The sequence below is a fragment of the Orcinus orca genome, chromosome 1, assembly GCF_937001465.1.
Source record: "Orcinus orca chromosome 1, mOrcOrc1.1, whole genome shotgun sequence".
Classification (NCBI taxonomy): Eukaryota; Metazoa; Chordata; class Mammalia; order Artiodactyla; family Delphinidae; genus Orcinus; species Orcinus orca.
In genome coordinates this window covers 205,893,275-205,910,828 of record NC_064559.1, presented here as the reverse complement: position 1 = coordinate 205,910,828, position 17,554 = coordinate 205,893,275, and the positions used below count along the sequence as shown (strand labels likewise).

Here is a 17,554-nt window from a genome sequence, read left to right as displayed (position 1 = left end):
CCTGCGCTGTAGAGCCTGCAGGCCACAACTACCGAGCCCGCGTGCCACAACTACTGAGCTCGTGTGCCTAGAGCCCATGCTCCACAACAAGAGAAGTCACAGCAGTGAGAAGCCCGCGCACCGCAACAAGAGTAGCCCCCACTCGCCGCAACTAGAGAAAGCCCGCGTGCAGCAATGAAGACCCAAAAAGCCAAGGAAATAAATAAAATAAATAAATTAAATAATAATAAATAAATAAGGCAACGGATTGAGAAGACATGTGCCGGATACAAGAGTACAGTGTGGACGTTACTTGCACAATGTGCTCAGAAGTGAAATTTCCTCCCATCACCCTCTGTGCCTCCTTTTCCCATGTGTGATGAGGGGATGGGGCTTTTGTAAGGATTAGTGCAATTAGTATCCCCTAAAAGCACTTAGGATAGAGGCTGGCAAGTAGGAACCCATCAATCAATTGTTAGCTGCTACTGATATTTAAATAACACTGATAAATCTTTAAGAAAACCACAAACAACTGAATAGCATTTATCACATTTTCAATTGGACTAGCAACTGTCAGCTCCATCTTCAGACCAGACGGCTAGTCCTTCACTCAGGAGAAGCATCCTGCAGATCTGTGACTTGACTGACGCTCTGCCCACCGGTGGTCCACAGGGAGAACTGTGCGTTCAACACCAACCTCCAAGCAAGACTTCAGGACCTTAGATCCTGAACCACAGCTTGTATGTTTCTATTCTCAGATTCTTTTTGAAAAAGACCGGAGAAGGGACCAAGGTCTGGGGTCTGGCCTTGAGCTCACTAGATCTGGGGCTGAGAACGGGCACTTTACCTCAACCCGCCTCCGCGTGCCCATCCTCGAAGGGAGGGGCCTGGAGGGGAAGAACTCTTAAATACTGTTCATAACAAGGCTGCTTGCTCTCTCACGCCCATGGAATTTACCAGGGGGGTGGGAGGGCTTAAGGACCTTTCTTGGAATCAAATACAGAATCTCTGATGCTTCTAGAATTAGGGGCAAAGATTTAAGCTCTGCTCTTGCCACTGATGACACTCACAGTGAGGGTCGCCCTGGGACCACACGGTCTCACACTGAAGGGCTTGACATTAATCTCAGCCATTTCAGAGTTTCACAGGAATTTAATTTGGGCTGCATTTTGCCTGTAACTGGATTCCAAGGTGAAAGAACAGAGCAGTTAGCTTGTGTTCATTTAAGAAGCAGAGCTCAGGAGCACCAGTCTATGGTCTGAACTGGGCCTGATGTCTTGGCCATGCCATCCGGCATTTGACTCTTCTAAAGGCCAAAAGGAAGTTTTGGAAAGGACGATTTCAAGGCAAGAGAGGGTAAGAGCGGGAGTGAGTCCTGATCTCTGAAGCACTCTCTGCTCTTTCCATGCCCACCCCAGACCCTGAGACCCATCACCCCCACCCAACTCCAGCCCTGAGACCTTCATTGCCTAAGTCCCCAAACACTTGGTCAATGTCTGGTCTTCTTAACCACATTAGGAAACAACCACCAGGGAAGCCCAGGAAACAAAAATCATCGCAGCAATCATTACCTGGTTTTATGATAATGATTTCTGCTTTAGGCCCAGGTTTTAAACTCTGATGCGGTCTATGAGTTTCAGGGAGTTGAACATTCACCTTGCCTTACCTGCCTAATGTATTCACCATGGGGCCGACCATGAGGGAGCCGAGGAAGCCTCCAAAGGGAAACATGGACACAGAAATCGACCACAGCAAGGTCAAGGAGAATTCGTTTATGTATTCACCGATTCTGTCATAGTAGGTCTCGTTATAAAATGCTTTCATGAGCTGGAGAGCAAAGCAAAACAGAACACCAAAATAATTTGAGCTGGTTTTGCAGAAAGAACAGTGTAAGTTGTTGGGCCACCCGATGGGATGAGCTGGGCAAGTTGGAACATCAACACGATTAAGTGGAGGAGAGGAATGAAGATTAACAGCAATTAGCAGGGGGCACCCACGCCGGGGCGGGCGGCTGGGAGGCCTCTGATGGGCAAGCTGCCGGGGATGTTTCTTTTTTTTTTCTTTAAAGAATTTGGTTGGTTCTCTTTATTATTTATTTATTTATTTGGCCACGCCCCGCAGCGTGTGGGATCTTAGTTTCCCGACAAGGGATCAAACCCGCGCCCCCTTCAATGGACGCTTGGAGTCTTAACCACTGGACCGCCAGGGAAGTCCCTGCCCAGGATGTTTCTAACCCCAGAAAGGAATGACTCCAGGCTTCCAATCACGGAATCAGTGCTGGATGAGCCTGGCCCCTCCAGACTCTGCTGTGGATTACGAGGCTGCGGAAGATCAGAGTGCCCCCAAACCTACCCCCCACCCCTGGAGGCCAGCCCACCATGTGTCCAGCCAGGCCTGGCTCTCCACGAGAACCTGGTGCGTCCCCATGACCCCGTGCCTGTGCAAGTCCCTTGGGCTTGCGCTGTTTATTTCATGGGTTTCCCCCACCCTTCACTTGAGGTCCCACTGTGTGCCCTCAGCGTCTGTACAGTCCCACCCTAGTGGCCACCCGGGGAACCGGCTACTCCAAACCCACCTCCCCGTTCCCGGGGGGCTGCGTCTCGCCCACCATAGCGACCTACCTCGGCAGGGGAGTTAATAGCGGCCACGTTGTACCCATACTGGAAGGATGACCCAAAGGCAGCTATCAGCGTCGCCAGGGCAAGCACTGGTGTCAGCCTCTGCAGGAGGAGAGATCACAGCTTTAGGTAAGGAAGCAACCCGGGGCTCCAGGGAGCTCCTGATTTACTCAGAGTCTTGCAGAAAGATGGATGTAATGGGATCTGAAGACCCGTGGTCTTTCAGCCACTCCGTGTCTGGAAACCTACCCTCCACGCACCTTGGGTGGAGCAGGTTTCTTTAACTTTAGCACTTAAGCCTGGATAATCCTTTGTTGTGGGAGGCTGTCCTGTGTGCACTGTAGAGACACCCCTCACCCCATCTGGGACAACCTAAATGTCTCCAGACATGGCTAAATGTCCCTGGGGGCAGGTGGGGAATCGCCCCTGGTTGAGAATCACTGGGTCTCAACAAAACCGAAGGGTCACCCCCTCCAACACACCACCTAATGTCTGAGCTGCTCCTGCGACATTCCTGCGCGGGACTGCCTCTGCTGATTGCAGCAAATGCACTCAGGCACTGCTGCAAACACAAACCCCCCAAAAAGTCAGAGAGAAAATGTGAAAAATTTTAATTTTTTAGGGCCACTGATTAACTTCCTTTAGCCTCTGGACTGTTGCTCTAAGAGGCAGAAGGCACGGTGAAAGAAATATTTAAATATAGACTTCTGGGGACTCTTAAACACACACATCCTGTGACGATACCCCCTTTGACACCTGGGTAACTGAACACTCATTTAAGACAATCTTTAATGACACATGGGAATTCATTAGTAAAAGAATGAAAATTGGGAGAAAAATAAAAGTGGAAAGAGCTTTGCTCTTAGAATCTATGGATCTCAGTTTGAATTTGCTCACTGCCACTTTCTGGCTTAATTTCTGTGATCTTCAGTTTCCTCATCTTTAGCGTTAGGATAATAACATCTCTCGGAGTTATTGCAAAGATTCATTATGGAAGCGTCTAGCTGTGGAGGTGAATCCACTGACTGGGGTGGGCCTGGGCTCTCTGAACCCACCACTGACGCCCTTCGTCCTGTACTACAACCGAGGTCCCCGTCACATGAGACTCAGCCCCTCTGGTGGCGAGCTGAGGTCCTCATGTCTCCCCTGGGCAGCATCCCTCCGGATCTCAGGGGGAACCTCTTGAGAGAGGCAAGTAGGAGCAGGACAGGCAGAGAAACAGTGGGCACCTGGGCCTCGCCTCATGCCCGGCGGGGACTGCTGAGCTAGTGACCCCCTCCCCGACCCCACAGAGCAGGTGCAGGACCCGCAGGAGTCCTGGCCAAGAGCAGAACCGCAAGTGAAACTTTGCCCGTCTCACCTCTTCCACCAAATAATTAACAAATGCTTAATTCACAGGAAGTTTCTGGTAAAGATGATAAGAGCCACAGACAAGGCAGCCTATCAAGGAGCAGCGGGCTCTGGTTTCCAGTCTCTCCTCAGGCCCCACCACCCCCTCGGGCCAGGGGGGCAGCAGGTGACAGAAGTGGGGGGAGCAGGGGATGGTGCCCAGGAGGGGAGGCGGGTTCCAGGGCTGTTGCTACACCGTGTTTTCTAAAGGCAGGGGGTACACAAGTAGGCATACCCACCCCACCCCCAAAACCCCACCCAGGAGGTAGCATAGGGCCAACCATGTTACACTTCACCTCCTGAAGTGCTCTAGGTATTCATTCATTCATTCATTCATTCATTCACACATTGAGCACCCACTGTGAGCCAGCCATGGTTCTAGGTTCTAGGTTCTAGCTACTAGGGATATAGTGGAGAAGAAAACAAAGATCCCTGCCCTATAGCTGTCCTATTACTTGATTTGGTGGAAGGGAGGAAGGAAGGAGGGGAGGGAAGGAGGCGAGGAAGGAAAAAAATGTTGATTAAAATTTCTCCTCTTCTAATTCCCTTCCCAGTAAATGATAAACTATAAATGCACCAGGCTTCATTCATACTGCAACATTCTGCTTTGATGGGTCCTAAGGTTTGAAGTCCTTAGCAAAGCTCAGTGGGGGAGCTGGCTGGTGTCCCAGGCCTCATGCCCCAGACTGGGGGGATCCTGCCAGGTACGTGGATAGCCAGCTCTCTGACTGCTTTTATGGGATTCTAGCAAAAATTATCAGAGACCTCACGCTGTAGAGTGTCTAAGCCTAGAGCACATAATTCAACTTCTATTCCATGGCTTCCTCCTTGAATTCAAGCCATAGGCACATTCTAAGGACCCGTAGGAATCAGGGCTCACCCTTTGTGGAAACAGCAAAGACATTCTGGGTAAGTTCTCAAGTTCTTACCGACCTTGCTGGTCCAAATGCCTTCACTCTTATGAAACAAAATTATTTTTAAGGCAGGAAAAGAAAAATTTAACATAAAATTTTCTCTGCCATTTGAGCTACTATCCCCTCCCCTTTAGTGTGCATTAAGCATATGCATTACACATTAACTAGATCCCCTTAGAAGACACAGGAATGCCTACTCACACAAAAAAAGAAAAGAAAAACAACAACAACAAACAATACCCTCCTGGCACCAGCAAGCTAAATCCTTAGGAGATAACATTCCTTTCCCAATCCTGTAAGGGGTCACAATAACTCACTACTCACCTTGTTAGACTATGTAAACTGTCATATGTTACTTTGATGTATAACACTTCGTCTCAAAAATTATATAACTGTGCTCTGACTTCTAACAGGAAGAACAGTCCTCAGAGCTTTCTTTTTTTTTTTTTTTTCCGGTACGCGGGCCTCTCACTGTTGTGGCCTCTCCCGTTGCGGAGCACAGGCTCGGGACGCGCAGGCTCAGCGGCCATGGCTCACGGGCCCAGCCGCTCCGCGGCATGTGGGATCTTCCCGGACCGGGGCACGAACCCGCATCCCCTGCATCGGCAGGCGGACTCTCAACCACTGCGCCACCAGGGAAGCCCCCTCAGAGCTTTCTGAAAGACTGGCTGCCAGGTTATAATCCTCAGGTTGGGTCGAATAAAAATTTCCTTTCTTTCTTAGATTGACCGTTGATTAATTTTTTTTCATGGACGATGCAATAAACATTGCATTGCATATTTATTGACAGCTGTCCATGATCTGTGTACCATGCTGTAGTCCAGTGAGCAAAACAACTGCCCTCAAGAAGACTGTGGTCCAATGGGAAAGACAGACATGTTTTTAAAACTTCATAATAATTTAATAATGAAACTAGAACTGGAGTAAGTTTTATGAAGAAAATCCACAGAAGTGGTTAAAGAGGGGAGTCAGGAAAGTGACTGAGAGAGGATGGGGGCCCGGGTAGGGGAGTGGCTGAGGCAGGGGAGCAAGAGGTACCAGCTTTGAGGACTATTTAGGAAGTAAAATCAAGGGATTCGGTACCCCTTGAGAAAAATGGAAATCAAAACCACAACGTGATACCACTTCTCACTCATTAGGATGGTTAAAACCAACAAGACAGGTAAATGTGTTTACGAGGATGTTGAGAAAATTGGGACCCTCTCACGTGGCTTATGGGATTGTAGAATGGTGCAGCCACTTCGGAAAAGAGGCCGGCAGTTCCTCAAAAAGTTAAACACAGCGTAAACATGTGACCCAGCAATTCCACTCCTAGGTATATACCCAAGAGAATGAAAACACATATTCATGCAAACTTGATCACAAATGTTCATAGCAGCATTTTCATCATAACCCAAAAGCGGAAACAACCCAAATGTCTATGAGCTGATGAACTGATAAGCAAAATGTGGGCTATTCATGCAATGGAATATTATTTGGCCATGAAAAGGAAGGAAGCATTGATACTCGCCACCAAGTGGATGAACCTGAACACAAGCTACGTGAAAGAAGCCAGTCACAGAAGACCACCTGGTTCCATCGATGTGAAATGTCCACGATGGGCAGATCCACAGAGACAGAGATAAATCCGCGATTGCCCAGGGCTGGGGGAGAAGAGGAGGAGATGGGGGGAAATGCGGAGTGACTGCCAGTGGGTAGGGGGTTTCTTTTAGGGGTGATGAAAATGTTCTAAAATTGACTGTGGTGATGGATACACAACTCTGTGAATAGATATTGAATTATATACTTTAAAGGGGTGAATTGTATGGTCTGGGAGTTATAGTCTCAATAAAGTTACTGTATAAAAAAAGGCATGTAAGAGAAATTCAGGGCTTAAGCTTTCTTTTTCTTTCTCCTCTTTTCCTTTTCTTTCCTTTCCAAGAGGGGAAAAAAAAGAATTTGGTACTGGGCAGGATTAGGGCATGAGGGAGGATGTCCAGGTCTCCGACCATCTTATTGAAAATGACAAATGGCTCAGTGGCCTCAAGACATGAGAGGGGACCCTCCTCAGAGGCCAAGGGAAGCCGGGACTATGAACTGTGCTTTTGAGAAAAACTAGGAACCAAATCCCTCATGCCCAAGGTAAACTGGCTTCCTGTTTTTCAAAATGCTGAGAACATTCTGAGACTTCAGTGAAGCAGCCACCTTCAGGGCTAGCCCTCTGACAGGGTGTGATTCAAGCTCTCTGGGAAGAAGGCCCCACCCAAACCATTTCTCTCTTAGGAATTTGTCTCCAGTTTCTATCTCCACCACCAGAGAGACACTCTCAGTCTCAGACTTTTCTTTGTCAGGCGTCTCCAGTCAGAATGCAAATATGCCTGGAAAAGTGAGTCCCTATGAATTATTAACACTGTAAGTCACTCTATCACACTATGGAATGGACCCAAAGTTTCACAAACATTCCTTGAGGTCCGAGTGACGAGGGAAGAGAGGAGAGACAAACGTCATAACATTTTAGAGCTGGAGGGGCCAGGTGTTGTCGCTGCGGGGGGTTTACAGCGTGGCCACTGCAGCCCAAGAGCAAGGGGTTGCATCCTGCCTCTCCTGCTGCTGGCTGTGTGGCCTAGGGCCAGCTACTAAACCTCTCTGTGTCTTGGCTCCTTCATCTGTACAATGGGGACAATGATACTGCCTTCCTCACAGGACTGATATGGGGAATAAGTGAGTGCATATATGTGAAACAGGCCCGCAGCTGGCTCGTGGTGGTACACACTCCAAGCATTACACACTATATCACGGTTTGCTATCAGTATTAATTATTAACGATGAGGACCCAGAGGAGAAGTTAGTAGCTCAACGACACTCAACTAGTTGGTGGTGGAGACACTCCACGAAAAATTCTGTTTTCACTTTCCAAAGCATTTTGGCTTGTTTTTCTAATCATCTTATTTGTTTCTTTCAGGCCAAGAGTCCTTTTTCGCGGCGGAAAGTCCTTGATGTCCACCAGATTCATGTCTTTTCTCTTTACATATGAGGAACCCAAAGTCCAGTGAGGCCGTGGTCACACAGCCACCAGGGGACAGCCAGCCAGGCCCTCCCCACCAGCCCTGCGCGGCCCCTGGCAACCCAGCCTCTGTGGCCTGAGCTGCCCCCCCACTTCCACTCAGCTCCTAAATCCCTCTGTGGCTTCACTTTGTGATTTGAAGGTTCTTGTACAGTCACCACTGGAATAGTTCTGTTTTGACGTCTCCTGGGACACCCGGCGTATATTCACCCAAAGGGCCAGGTCTGCCCTCAGGCACCTGGGAAGGGGCAGCCTGCATCCCCCTGGATGGATCCCTGGAGGAGGCCCCCTTCCCTGGGGGACTGCAGGAGCAGGTGGCTGTGATCAGCCCATATCTTTTGCATGTGACCGTTGAATCATCTCCTTTCAAAATGTATCGCGTTTTCAGGGACCACCACGCAGGGTGTTTCTGTTCTTTTGCAGCCCCACCTGGGGGCACAGCTGGGCGGTGCACTTCTTTTGACGAGACGGCACAGACCAGACCAGGGTCCCCCTGACCCCCAAATCCCTGAGTTCTTATTACCTCACAGCTCGTTTTCTATAACATAGAGGTGATAACATTTGACCTAACACGTTCTTGTTGTCATGAAGTCCACAAGACAATCCCTGTGGAGTGACGCAGTAATCTCTAAAGCAGGCAATCTCGTGGACGAGCGTGCTACTGGCATCTAGTGAGTAGACACCAGGGGTGCTGTTCAACATTCTACAACACCCAGGCCAGCCCCCCATGGCAAAGAACTATCCGGCCCCCAGAGTCAGTAGTGCTCTGCTCTAAAGGATGGTCACAAAATAATAACACTTACGGGGGATCCACTCTGTGCCAGGTAATTTACACACATGATCTCATTTACTTGTTCCAGCATCCCTCTGAGGTGGTATGGTTATTACTCCCATTTTATAGGTGAGAAAACCAAGGCACAGAGCAGTTAAATAACTTGCCCAAGTTCCCACAGCTAGAATAGGATGGAGCAGGAATGAATCCCAGGTACTTCTACCTCTCAGACCTGTCCTTAATCTGTGAGCTACAGAGCATGGACCCAACCTGCCTATGGCAAGGCTCTCCTGTCCACGACTGAATAAATAATAATTTGCACAAATAAGTACCTTCCCCATCAATATAAGCAGATGCTGTTGTGATGAATAAAATGCAAATTTCTTAAAAGTGTTAATAAATTTATGTTACCTTTCTGTCCTTATGCATTTTCCTCCATCAAAAGACTCTAGGACTTCCCTGGTGGCGCAGTGGTTAAGAATCCGCCTGCCAATGCAGGGGACACGGGTTCGAGCCCTGGTCCGGGAAGATCCCACATACCGCGGAGCAACTAAGCCCGTGTGCCACAACTACTGAGCCTGCATGCTGCAACTACTGAAGCCCGTGCGCCTAGAGCCCGTGCTCTGCAACAAGAGAAGCCACCGCAATGAGAAGCCCACGCAGCGCAACGAAGAGTAGCCCCCGCTTGCCGCAACTAGAGAAAGCCTGTGCGCAGCAACGAAGACCCAACGCAGCAAAAAAATAAATAAATAAAAAATTTAAAAATTTATTAAAAAAAGACTCTAAAAGTACAACAGCAATTATATGGAGGGCAAGGGTGGGTGGGAAGAGGTGCAGAAAAATCTTTCGTCTCTAAAAGAAAAGAATTCTGATTATCTAAAAGGGAGGGACCCTCTGCTACAGGTCTGAGTTCAATTCAAATCCTGCAACATCTTTTCTATCTTCTTTTCGTACTGGCTTAGTTCTTCACCTGCTGAAAAGGTTAGTGAAAATGCCCTGAAGCGAAAATCAAAACAAATCAAAAAACTCTCACAGGCCCTATTGTAAGGATTTTGTTGCTGGTTTCCGAAGCCCTTCACCTCAAGTTCTTACGGTGAGGGAAGTTGTGACAAACTCTTCCTTTGAGTCTCATCATTTCGGTTCCAGCCCAAAGAACCTCTAAATCTCAATGTGTCTAAATGTCTCCTCTCTCTAGTCCCTCTAAAAGTCCAGCTGCTGGGTGAGCTCTGAGGGGCAGGTGCCCCAGTGGTCCTCGCCGTGCACAGAGCTCCAAAGAGCATCCCCTGCAACGCTGAACAGGCCCTGCCGTGGGGCTGCTGCTTGCTGTCTCGACAGCAAACTTACCCCTTCCCTCCTGACTGCGTCCTCTTGCTCCATCTTTGCTCTGGAAGCGCAGGGTCCTGCTTATTTCCTTTCAGCCCAAATAACAAATGCACTGAATGGCGAGAGAAGACATTCTGGCTGTACTTTGGCCAAGCCAGGTAACAGCCAATAGCATTTTTATAGGCGGGCTAAGGCAGAATAACCCTTTCGGGAACCCAGAGGTTTGTCTCATTTTCGCTTCTTCTTTTAAGGGAGATGTCTGGGGTCTAACTCAGCAAGTGGGCACCCCCCAGGGACTGCAGGCGCAGTGCCTTCCCGATTGGGACAGTCTGCGGTATTTCCTTACTGCGAAAGTCAGGCTCGTGGTGAGTGACTGGAAGGGTTATTTCCGTCACAAACACATGGAAAGCAGCAGGTTCCAGTGACCCTACAACACAGCAGGTAACATGGGGGCAGGAGATGGGGTCATTAGAGGCTTCTCAGGAGTGGTCCCTGGCAGGAAGCCTGCAGCCAAATCTCTCCACTAGGAAGTCGGCTTTTGCCCAAACTACCACGCAACACTTTTCTCAGAAAGTTTATTTTCCTTTTTAAGGAACTCAGAGTCGCCTAGAGATGAGATTTTCCGTGTAATCATCACTATTGCAAAAGCAGTAAATATTTCAAATCCCTTTATCTGCAGGGCAGGGAAAGTGAGTCACAGCTGCTCGTCTGGGTCCTCCATGCGTGGCCAGGCCCCTGTCGGCCCCCTGTGCTCAGCACGTGTGCGGCTGCCATGCGGCCACCACACCAGGTCAAGTGGCCAAAATCCAGGGCAGGCTTGCAAAGCCGATGGGCTTTCATCTTTCCAGGGCACGTTCCCTGTTTTATTTGCTGTGGCACAAATCCAGTTAATGTAGTCACATCTTCCCCTGTTCACCTTCAAATGACAGTTAACTGGGGGTCCACTGTGTGTCGGGCACTGGTCTTGGCATCAGTGGCAAACTCGGGAATTGTCATCAGGTGTCTCTGTGTGGGAGGCTGAGAGGAAGGTGACAGCGTGTGTGTGTGTGTGTGTGTGTGTGTGTGTTGGTCCCTGCTTCCCCATTCACGTGGGGGGGTGGTTTGGGGGGATAGGGAGGTGTTGGGAGCAGTGGGGGGCGGGACTGACCGTTTCCTTTCTCTAACTTCATTTCCTGTCCTTTTTCTCCTGGGTCACAGCCCTAATACCATGATTTCCCACTGAGGTTTGGCAAGACCAGAGGTTCCCAATTATTTCAAAGAGTTTTGAAAAATTCTCCAAAGAAAATGCACTTTAGTTGCGGGGCGGCGGGCGGGAGAGGGGTGGGGGGGTGAAGGGAAGGGGACAGGTTGGGAAAGCAAAAAGAGCTGTCAGAAGTTTGCCACCATGGGTCATTGCCAGGTCCAGAGGAAATCAAGAGAACCACTTCTAGGCCCAGAGCTTCCACTTCGCTCCCTGGGGAGCTGAAAGCTGAGAGATGGGGCTGGTGTCGGCCGATGCAGACCTCCCCTCCCCCGGCCTCGACCTCCCACCTGGAGTGGAGGTGGTGGGAGGAGCCGGTGGCCCGGCCTGGGCCGGAGGGGGCTCTCCTGTCCTGGGGGGGTGGGGGGGGGTGGAGCCCCAGTACCTGGCTCGGCGGCCCCGGGGCAGCGCAGGTACAGCCTTGGCGTCACCAACGCCTCAGCGGCGGGAGCGCAGCGCGAGCGGAGAGAACGCGGCGGGGAGGCCGCCGGGATGCTGGGCCGTGGGGCGCTGTCCCCTCGCCCCTGCCCCGGGTTCCCCTCAGCCCTGCCCGCGGCCTCCTCAGCCCGGGACCCTCGAGCCCCGCGGCGGCCAGTAGACACCGAGGGAGGGCACCTGGGGGCCCCGGAGGGCCGGGAACGGTCGGGAGTGGGCCCAGAGCTCGGGGACTGTCCCCACCCAAGTCCTCTGTGTCCCCTGCCCGGTCCTTCCAGGCCCCGGGACCCGGGCACAGCAGCCTCGGGGTCTCAGGCCGCCTTTAGGCCCTTGGGGAAAGGGGGTCCTTTGGGCGCCCAGGGATCTGGGGGCTCAGAATAGGGAGTGACCCACTGGTCCGAGGCAGGGACTGTCCCTGCTGGGGTCTTGCAGGACCCTAGCGTCAGGCCGACCTGAGGTGTGTGGGCCGGGCTCGCCCACTGCAAGTGTCTTTTTGGTTTTGTGAACTTTCCACGTTTACTTCTTACCCGCGGGAGCTGAAAACGGGGGCGGGGAGGAACAGGGTGTCCCATCTCTGGCCCTCGCCCTCCCCACCCTGCCCTTGTCTCTGTCCTGCCTGCACTAGGAAGGGGACCTGCCAGTTGAAACCTATTTTTGCCTTGGGGTTTAAAATGACAATAATAAACAACACTGATTAACCCAAGGATATTTTGGTTAATTGCACATAGCAGGCCAAGGTGTGTCACAGGAACACGTACTAATGTTTCCAAGAAACGGACCTGTGCTTGAAACTACCTCTGTTGAGAGCCAAAGAATCACTTTTAAAGTCAAAGGAAAGTGACCAGACCCGCGTTCTGCCAGGGCCTTCCTGACTTTCTCTTTCCCATCTTCCATACAGTTTGATTCATTACAGGGAAATTATATTAGGATTTTATCGTTGAGGGAGAAAAGGACCCAAAGCTAGTTTTCCTCTTTCTTCGAGGGCTGTGTGTTAGGTCCACCCTAACCTGTCACAGTGGGGAAAGTGCTTGCTAAGATCCTTGCTTGTCAAGGATTCTGACGTGAAGATTTGGGTCCCAGATCTCAATTCCCAAATCATTATTATTAACATATATTATTACTATTAAACGTTATTATGAACATAAAATGTAAATATGTTAGCACAGGATTTTAGAAGACTTATCAGAATCTGAAAACAGTGGTTATTCTGGGATGTGAGATTAGGAATGGTTTCAATCCTAGCATATGTTTACATTTATATGTACTGAGTCTACTACTGTCCTAGAGGGGGGATACAACAGGGTGCAAAAAAGAAAACAAAGCCTTGTCCTCAAGCAGCTTAGACTCCAGTTAAGAAAGCAGAATTCAGTCAGATAAATACACTGATGAATTTATAACTATAAAAGAACTCTAAAGAAGGGGGTTGAGGGGCTGGTCAGGGAAGGCTTTCCTAAAAAAGTGAGCTTGGGGCTTCCCTGGTGGCGCAGTAGTTGAGAGTCCGCCTGCCGATGCAGGGGACACGGGTTCGTGCCCCGGTCCGGGAAGATCCCACATGCCGCGGAGCGGCTGGGCCCATGAGCCATGGCCACTGAGCCTGCGCATCCGGAGCCTGTGCTCTGCAACGGGAGAGGCCACAACAGTGAGAGGCCCGCGTACCGCAAAAAAAACAAAACAAAAAACAAAACAAAAAAAAAGTGAGCTTGAGCTGAGATGGGAAGGAAGGATGAATAGAGCTTACCTAAGCAAAGGGGGGGGGGTGGGGTGGGGACGGGGTGGTGGAGAGAGCCTTCCAGATAGGGAATAGTATGTGCCAAGGTCCTGTGGTACAAGAGAAATTGCAATCAGTGTAGCTGAAGAGCACAAAGCAGAAAGGAAGGCTGGACGGAGAAGGAGGCTGGGGAGGTAGGCAGGGCCAGACTATATTTAGCACCTGTAGACCATGTGAAGGAGCTTCATTTTTGTTCTAGGAGCAGAAAGAAGGCCTTAGAGGGTGGAGGGTGACCAGATTTGTGTTTTGAAAAGTTTACTGTGGCTGCCTAGAGGAGAACTGATGAGGGCACAAGAGACCAGTGGATTTGGGGAAGAGGAGAGGGAGGTGTTCTTTGCTGCAGAGCAAGTGAAATATGCCAGTGACTTGGACCTGCGTGGTGGCAGAGATTAGAGAAGCAAATGCATCTGAGAGACATTTAGGTTGTAAAATTGACAAAACTAGGTGACTGACACCAAGGGGAATTAAGAGGATTTTTGTATCACTTTTAAAATAAAACAAAAAATAAAAATGGTCTATCTGAAAATGAAGCTTTTCAGAATTAAAAAAAAAAGTTTGTATAGGAAAATTTAACCAGGATGTAAGCTGTTGAATTAGCATCACAAAGCAGGTCGGCAAATCCCTGGGCTGTTCTTGAAACCGAGCAGGACCCTGTGGTGCTCTTGGGCACGGAAGCCTTTCTGTCCCCCCCCTTTCTTGTTTTGTAGGGAACAGACTCCAGCCTCCATGACCATCCCTCAGTTCCAAAGGGCAGATTTAAACAGTTGCCAATCAGGGACGGGAGGGGATGCAGAGACAAGGGAGGAACACCCAAGAAACAATAGTGCAGCCTTGGGGCAGGTCCTGGTTCTGCCTCAAGGGATGCACATGACAATATCTTTAAGCTCTTTATGGAACTAAAACCCCCAACAAATGGAAGATGTCAGCATTCTTCATTCCAGAGAAGCTTTTCAAGAAGACCACATGAGGCCAGATTAAAGGAACCACAGAAGCTCATCAGATTACCTGAGACCAGATTAAAGGAGTACAGGCCCTGCACACACCCTAATCTTATCAGCAACCCCATCCTTGAACTATAGCTATAAAACTCCTCACCAAATCCTCCCGGGTTGGGACATATAGTTTGTGAGGGGCACGAGCCCACTGTGTCCCCCTTTGCCTGGCAAAGCAATAAAGCCATTCTTTTCTACTTCATCCAAAACTCTCCGACATTTGGCACTGGCACACAGATACCCAGTTTCCGGCATCATTCTGAGACCAGATGATACCAGGACTTTAAGTCACTCTTGGTTTCATCTCTCCTAGGAATGTTCTGGAATTTTAAAATTTTGTCGTGGGCCTCTATTGTACAGACTGCTGCGGCTCCCCCAACCCATCCTCAAATCCATTTGCCCAGTCCTTCTAGTAATAGAATTTGGGGCAGGACCTGAGGCTGCCCAAAGGAAAGACTAGGTTTACCATCACCCTTGCGGTTGGCAGGGACATACGACAAGTTCTATCTAAAGCGACGTATGTGAAGGTGTCGCGTACTGGCTTGTAAGAACCTTTCTCTCTTCTTTGTTCCTTTTGCCATCCTGCTGCCTGGAATACGGGTGCCACCAGCTTGGGCCACAAGGTTGAGGCCACACAGGACAGAGCAAGGAGATGGAAGGAGCTTGGGTCCCTTCCCCTTCGAAGTGCTGCTCCTACCCAGACCACTGCTTGGACTTTCCATGAAAGAAAAACACCCCTCTTTTTCATTTTCTGTCACTTGAGGCCAAACCCATTTCTTACTGATATAACCATCAAACATTTGCCTGAAAGTCTGTTAGGACAGAAAATGGGAAAGAACTCTTTTTTTTTTTTTTTTTTGCGGTATGCGGGCCTCTCACTGTTGTGGCCTCTCCCGTTGCGGAGCACAGGCTCCAGACGCGCAGGCCCAGCGGCCATGGCTCACCGGGCCAGCCGCTCCGCGGCATGTGGGATCCCCCCGGACCGGGGCATGAACCCGTGTCCCCCGCATCGGCAGGCGGACTCTCAACCACTGCGCCACCAGGGAAGCCCTGGGAAAGAACTCTTACCCTTGAAGAAGCTGTGAAGACATCTCTCTCTCTCTCTCTCTCTCTCTCTCTCTCTCTCTCTCTCTCTCTCTCTCTCTCTCTCTCTCTCTCTCTCTCTCTCTCTCTCTCTATATATATATATATATATATGTATGTATGTATGTATTTGTTTGTTTTGACTACAGCCTAAATCGGGTTTTAAAATGTGATGACATGGCTCTCAACTGGAAGCGAATGGCCTAAGAACACTCATTTTAAAGAAGAAAGTGAGAACCCCCTAGCTGCTGGGTGCAAATGTCAGTGGAGATTTACCCAGGCTGCTGTTTTCATTAGGACTGTATTTGTTTTTGTTTGTGTTCAGATTTTAAAATTGCGTGGGGGTCTGCCCCAACCCTATTTTCCCCTTAAATTCTGTTATTTACTTCTGTGGCATATGATAGAAAGTGGAGTTCTTTGGGAACATGTGCATCGCATTATAGCAGAAGCGCCTGCACGTGCCTCGGAGGGCACAAAACGAGGCTGCTACCAAGGTGCAGAGTGTGTGTGGATTGCTTGATTGGAGGGAGGGGTGGGAAGGCAGGAAACAGCTCTGGGTCATCCCCATTCCAGGTGTAGATAAGGAAGAAGTAATTAGCAGGTCCCGGCATGCATCCAGCTATCTACACAGGCAGCGCTCCTGCTGCAGGGGGCCTGGTAGGATGACACAAGACTTCCCAAGCCCAGTGCCCAGTGGGGCCAGCTACACCTCACCCAGGCCTGCCTGGATTCTGGCCATCGGAACCCAACTCTGCAACATGGGTGGAAGGAAGAGGGAGAAAACAAGCCTGGTCCAAACCTTCTTGCTCCACAGGCCAAGATTTTATCAGATGCCCCCAAGGCAGAAAGGCTGTGGTTCATGCTGACACACCCGGTGAGTAAACTTCAGAGATGATACAAGGTTCCTAAGTTTTCTTTCCAAGAATAGAATTTGACCTCACCTATCAGAGTGCCCATGCACTAAAGAGTGACCTTTGGGAATCGTGGACAGAATGCATGAAAGCCAGGGCCTCAGGAAGCTTCTCAGGGACCCAAGTGGCTTCGTTGGTTACACGTTACCTTGGGTAGACAACTCTTTTTTTTTCAAACTGTGGTAAAAAACTTATAACAAAAATTTGCTTTTTTAGGTGTACATTTCAGTAGTGCTAAGCATACTCACTGTTGTACAACCAGTCTCCAGAACTTTCTCATCGTGCTAAACTAAGGTTCTATATCCATGAAACAATAATTCCCCCCAGCTCTGGCAACCTGTGTTTTACTTTTCGCTTCTATGAACCTGACTACTTTACTTGTTTCCTATAAGTGGGATCGTAGAGTGTTTGTCCTTTTGACTTATTTCACTTAGCATAATGTCATCAAGGTTCATCCATGTCGTGAGCAAGGATGTGCAGAAACTGGAACCGTTGTATGTTGCCCGTGGGGATGTAAAATGGTGCAGCTGCTGTGGAAAGCAGTTTGGTGATTCCTTAAGAAGTTAAACAGAATTACCATATGACTCAGCAATTCTACTCCTAGATATATTTTAATTCCAAAAGAGTAAAAACAGAAACTGGTACTCAAGCAAATATATGTATATGCATATTCACAACAACGCTATTCACAATAGCCAAAAAGGGGAAACCGCCCACACGCCCACCAACGGATGACTGGATAAACAAATTGTGATATGTACACACAACAGATTATGCAGCTGTAAAAAGAAATGAAGTCCTGACACAAGCTACATGAACCTCGAAAATATTATGCTAGGTGAAAGAAGGCAGGCACAAAAAGGTCACATATTGTATGATTCTATTTATATGAGAAATCCAGAAAAGGTAAATCCAAAGAGACAGAAAGCAAATTGGTGCTTGCCAGGGGCTGCGGGGAGAGGGGAATGGGGAGTGACTACTTAATGGGTGTGGGGTTTCCTTTGCAGGTGATGCAGATATTTTGGAACTAGATAGAGTGGTGGTTATATAACACTGTGAAGGTACTAAATGCCACCGAACTGTACAC

General features: G+C 49.3%; 1 protein-coding gene across 3 annotated transcripts in view; it reads right to left on the bottom strand.

Moving 5' to 3' along the window:
• SLC2A5 (solute carrier family 2 member 5) overlaps positions 1-17,554 on the bottom strand; it is a 59,747-nt gene that overhangs the window by 12,859 nt on the left and 29,334 nt on the right. For 2 of the 3 annotated variants that reach the window (XM_033432862.2, XM_033432863.2), the window contains 2 exons: positions 2,601-2,699; positions 1,646-1,806 (listed from right to left, as the gene is read on the bottom strand). In XM_033432862.2, coding sequence (XP_033288753.2) covers positions 1,646-1,806; positions 2,601-2,699 — 260 coding nt within the window. Of the gene's footprint in view, positions 1-1,645; positions 1,807-2,600; positions 2,700-10,059; positions 10,739-17,554 lie in introns of those variants that run through there. The other variant, XM_004272361.3, reaches the window with a different exon arrangement.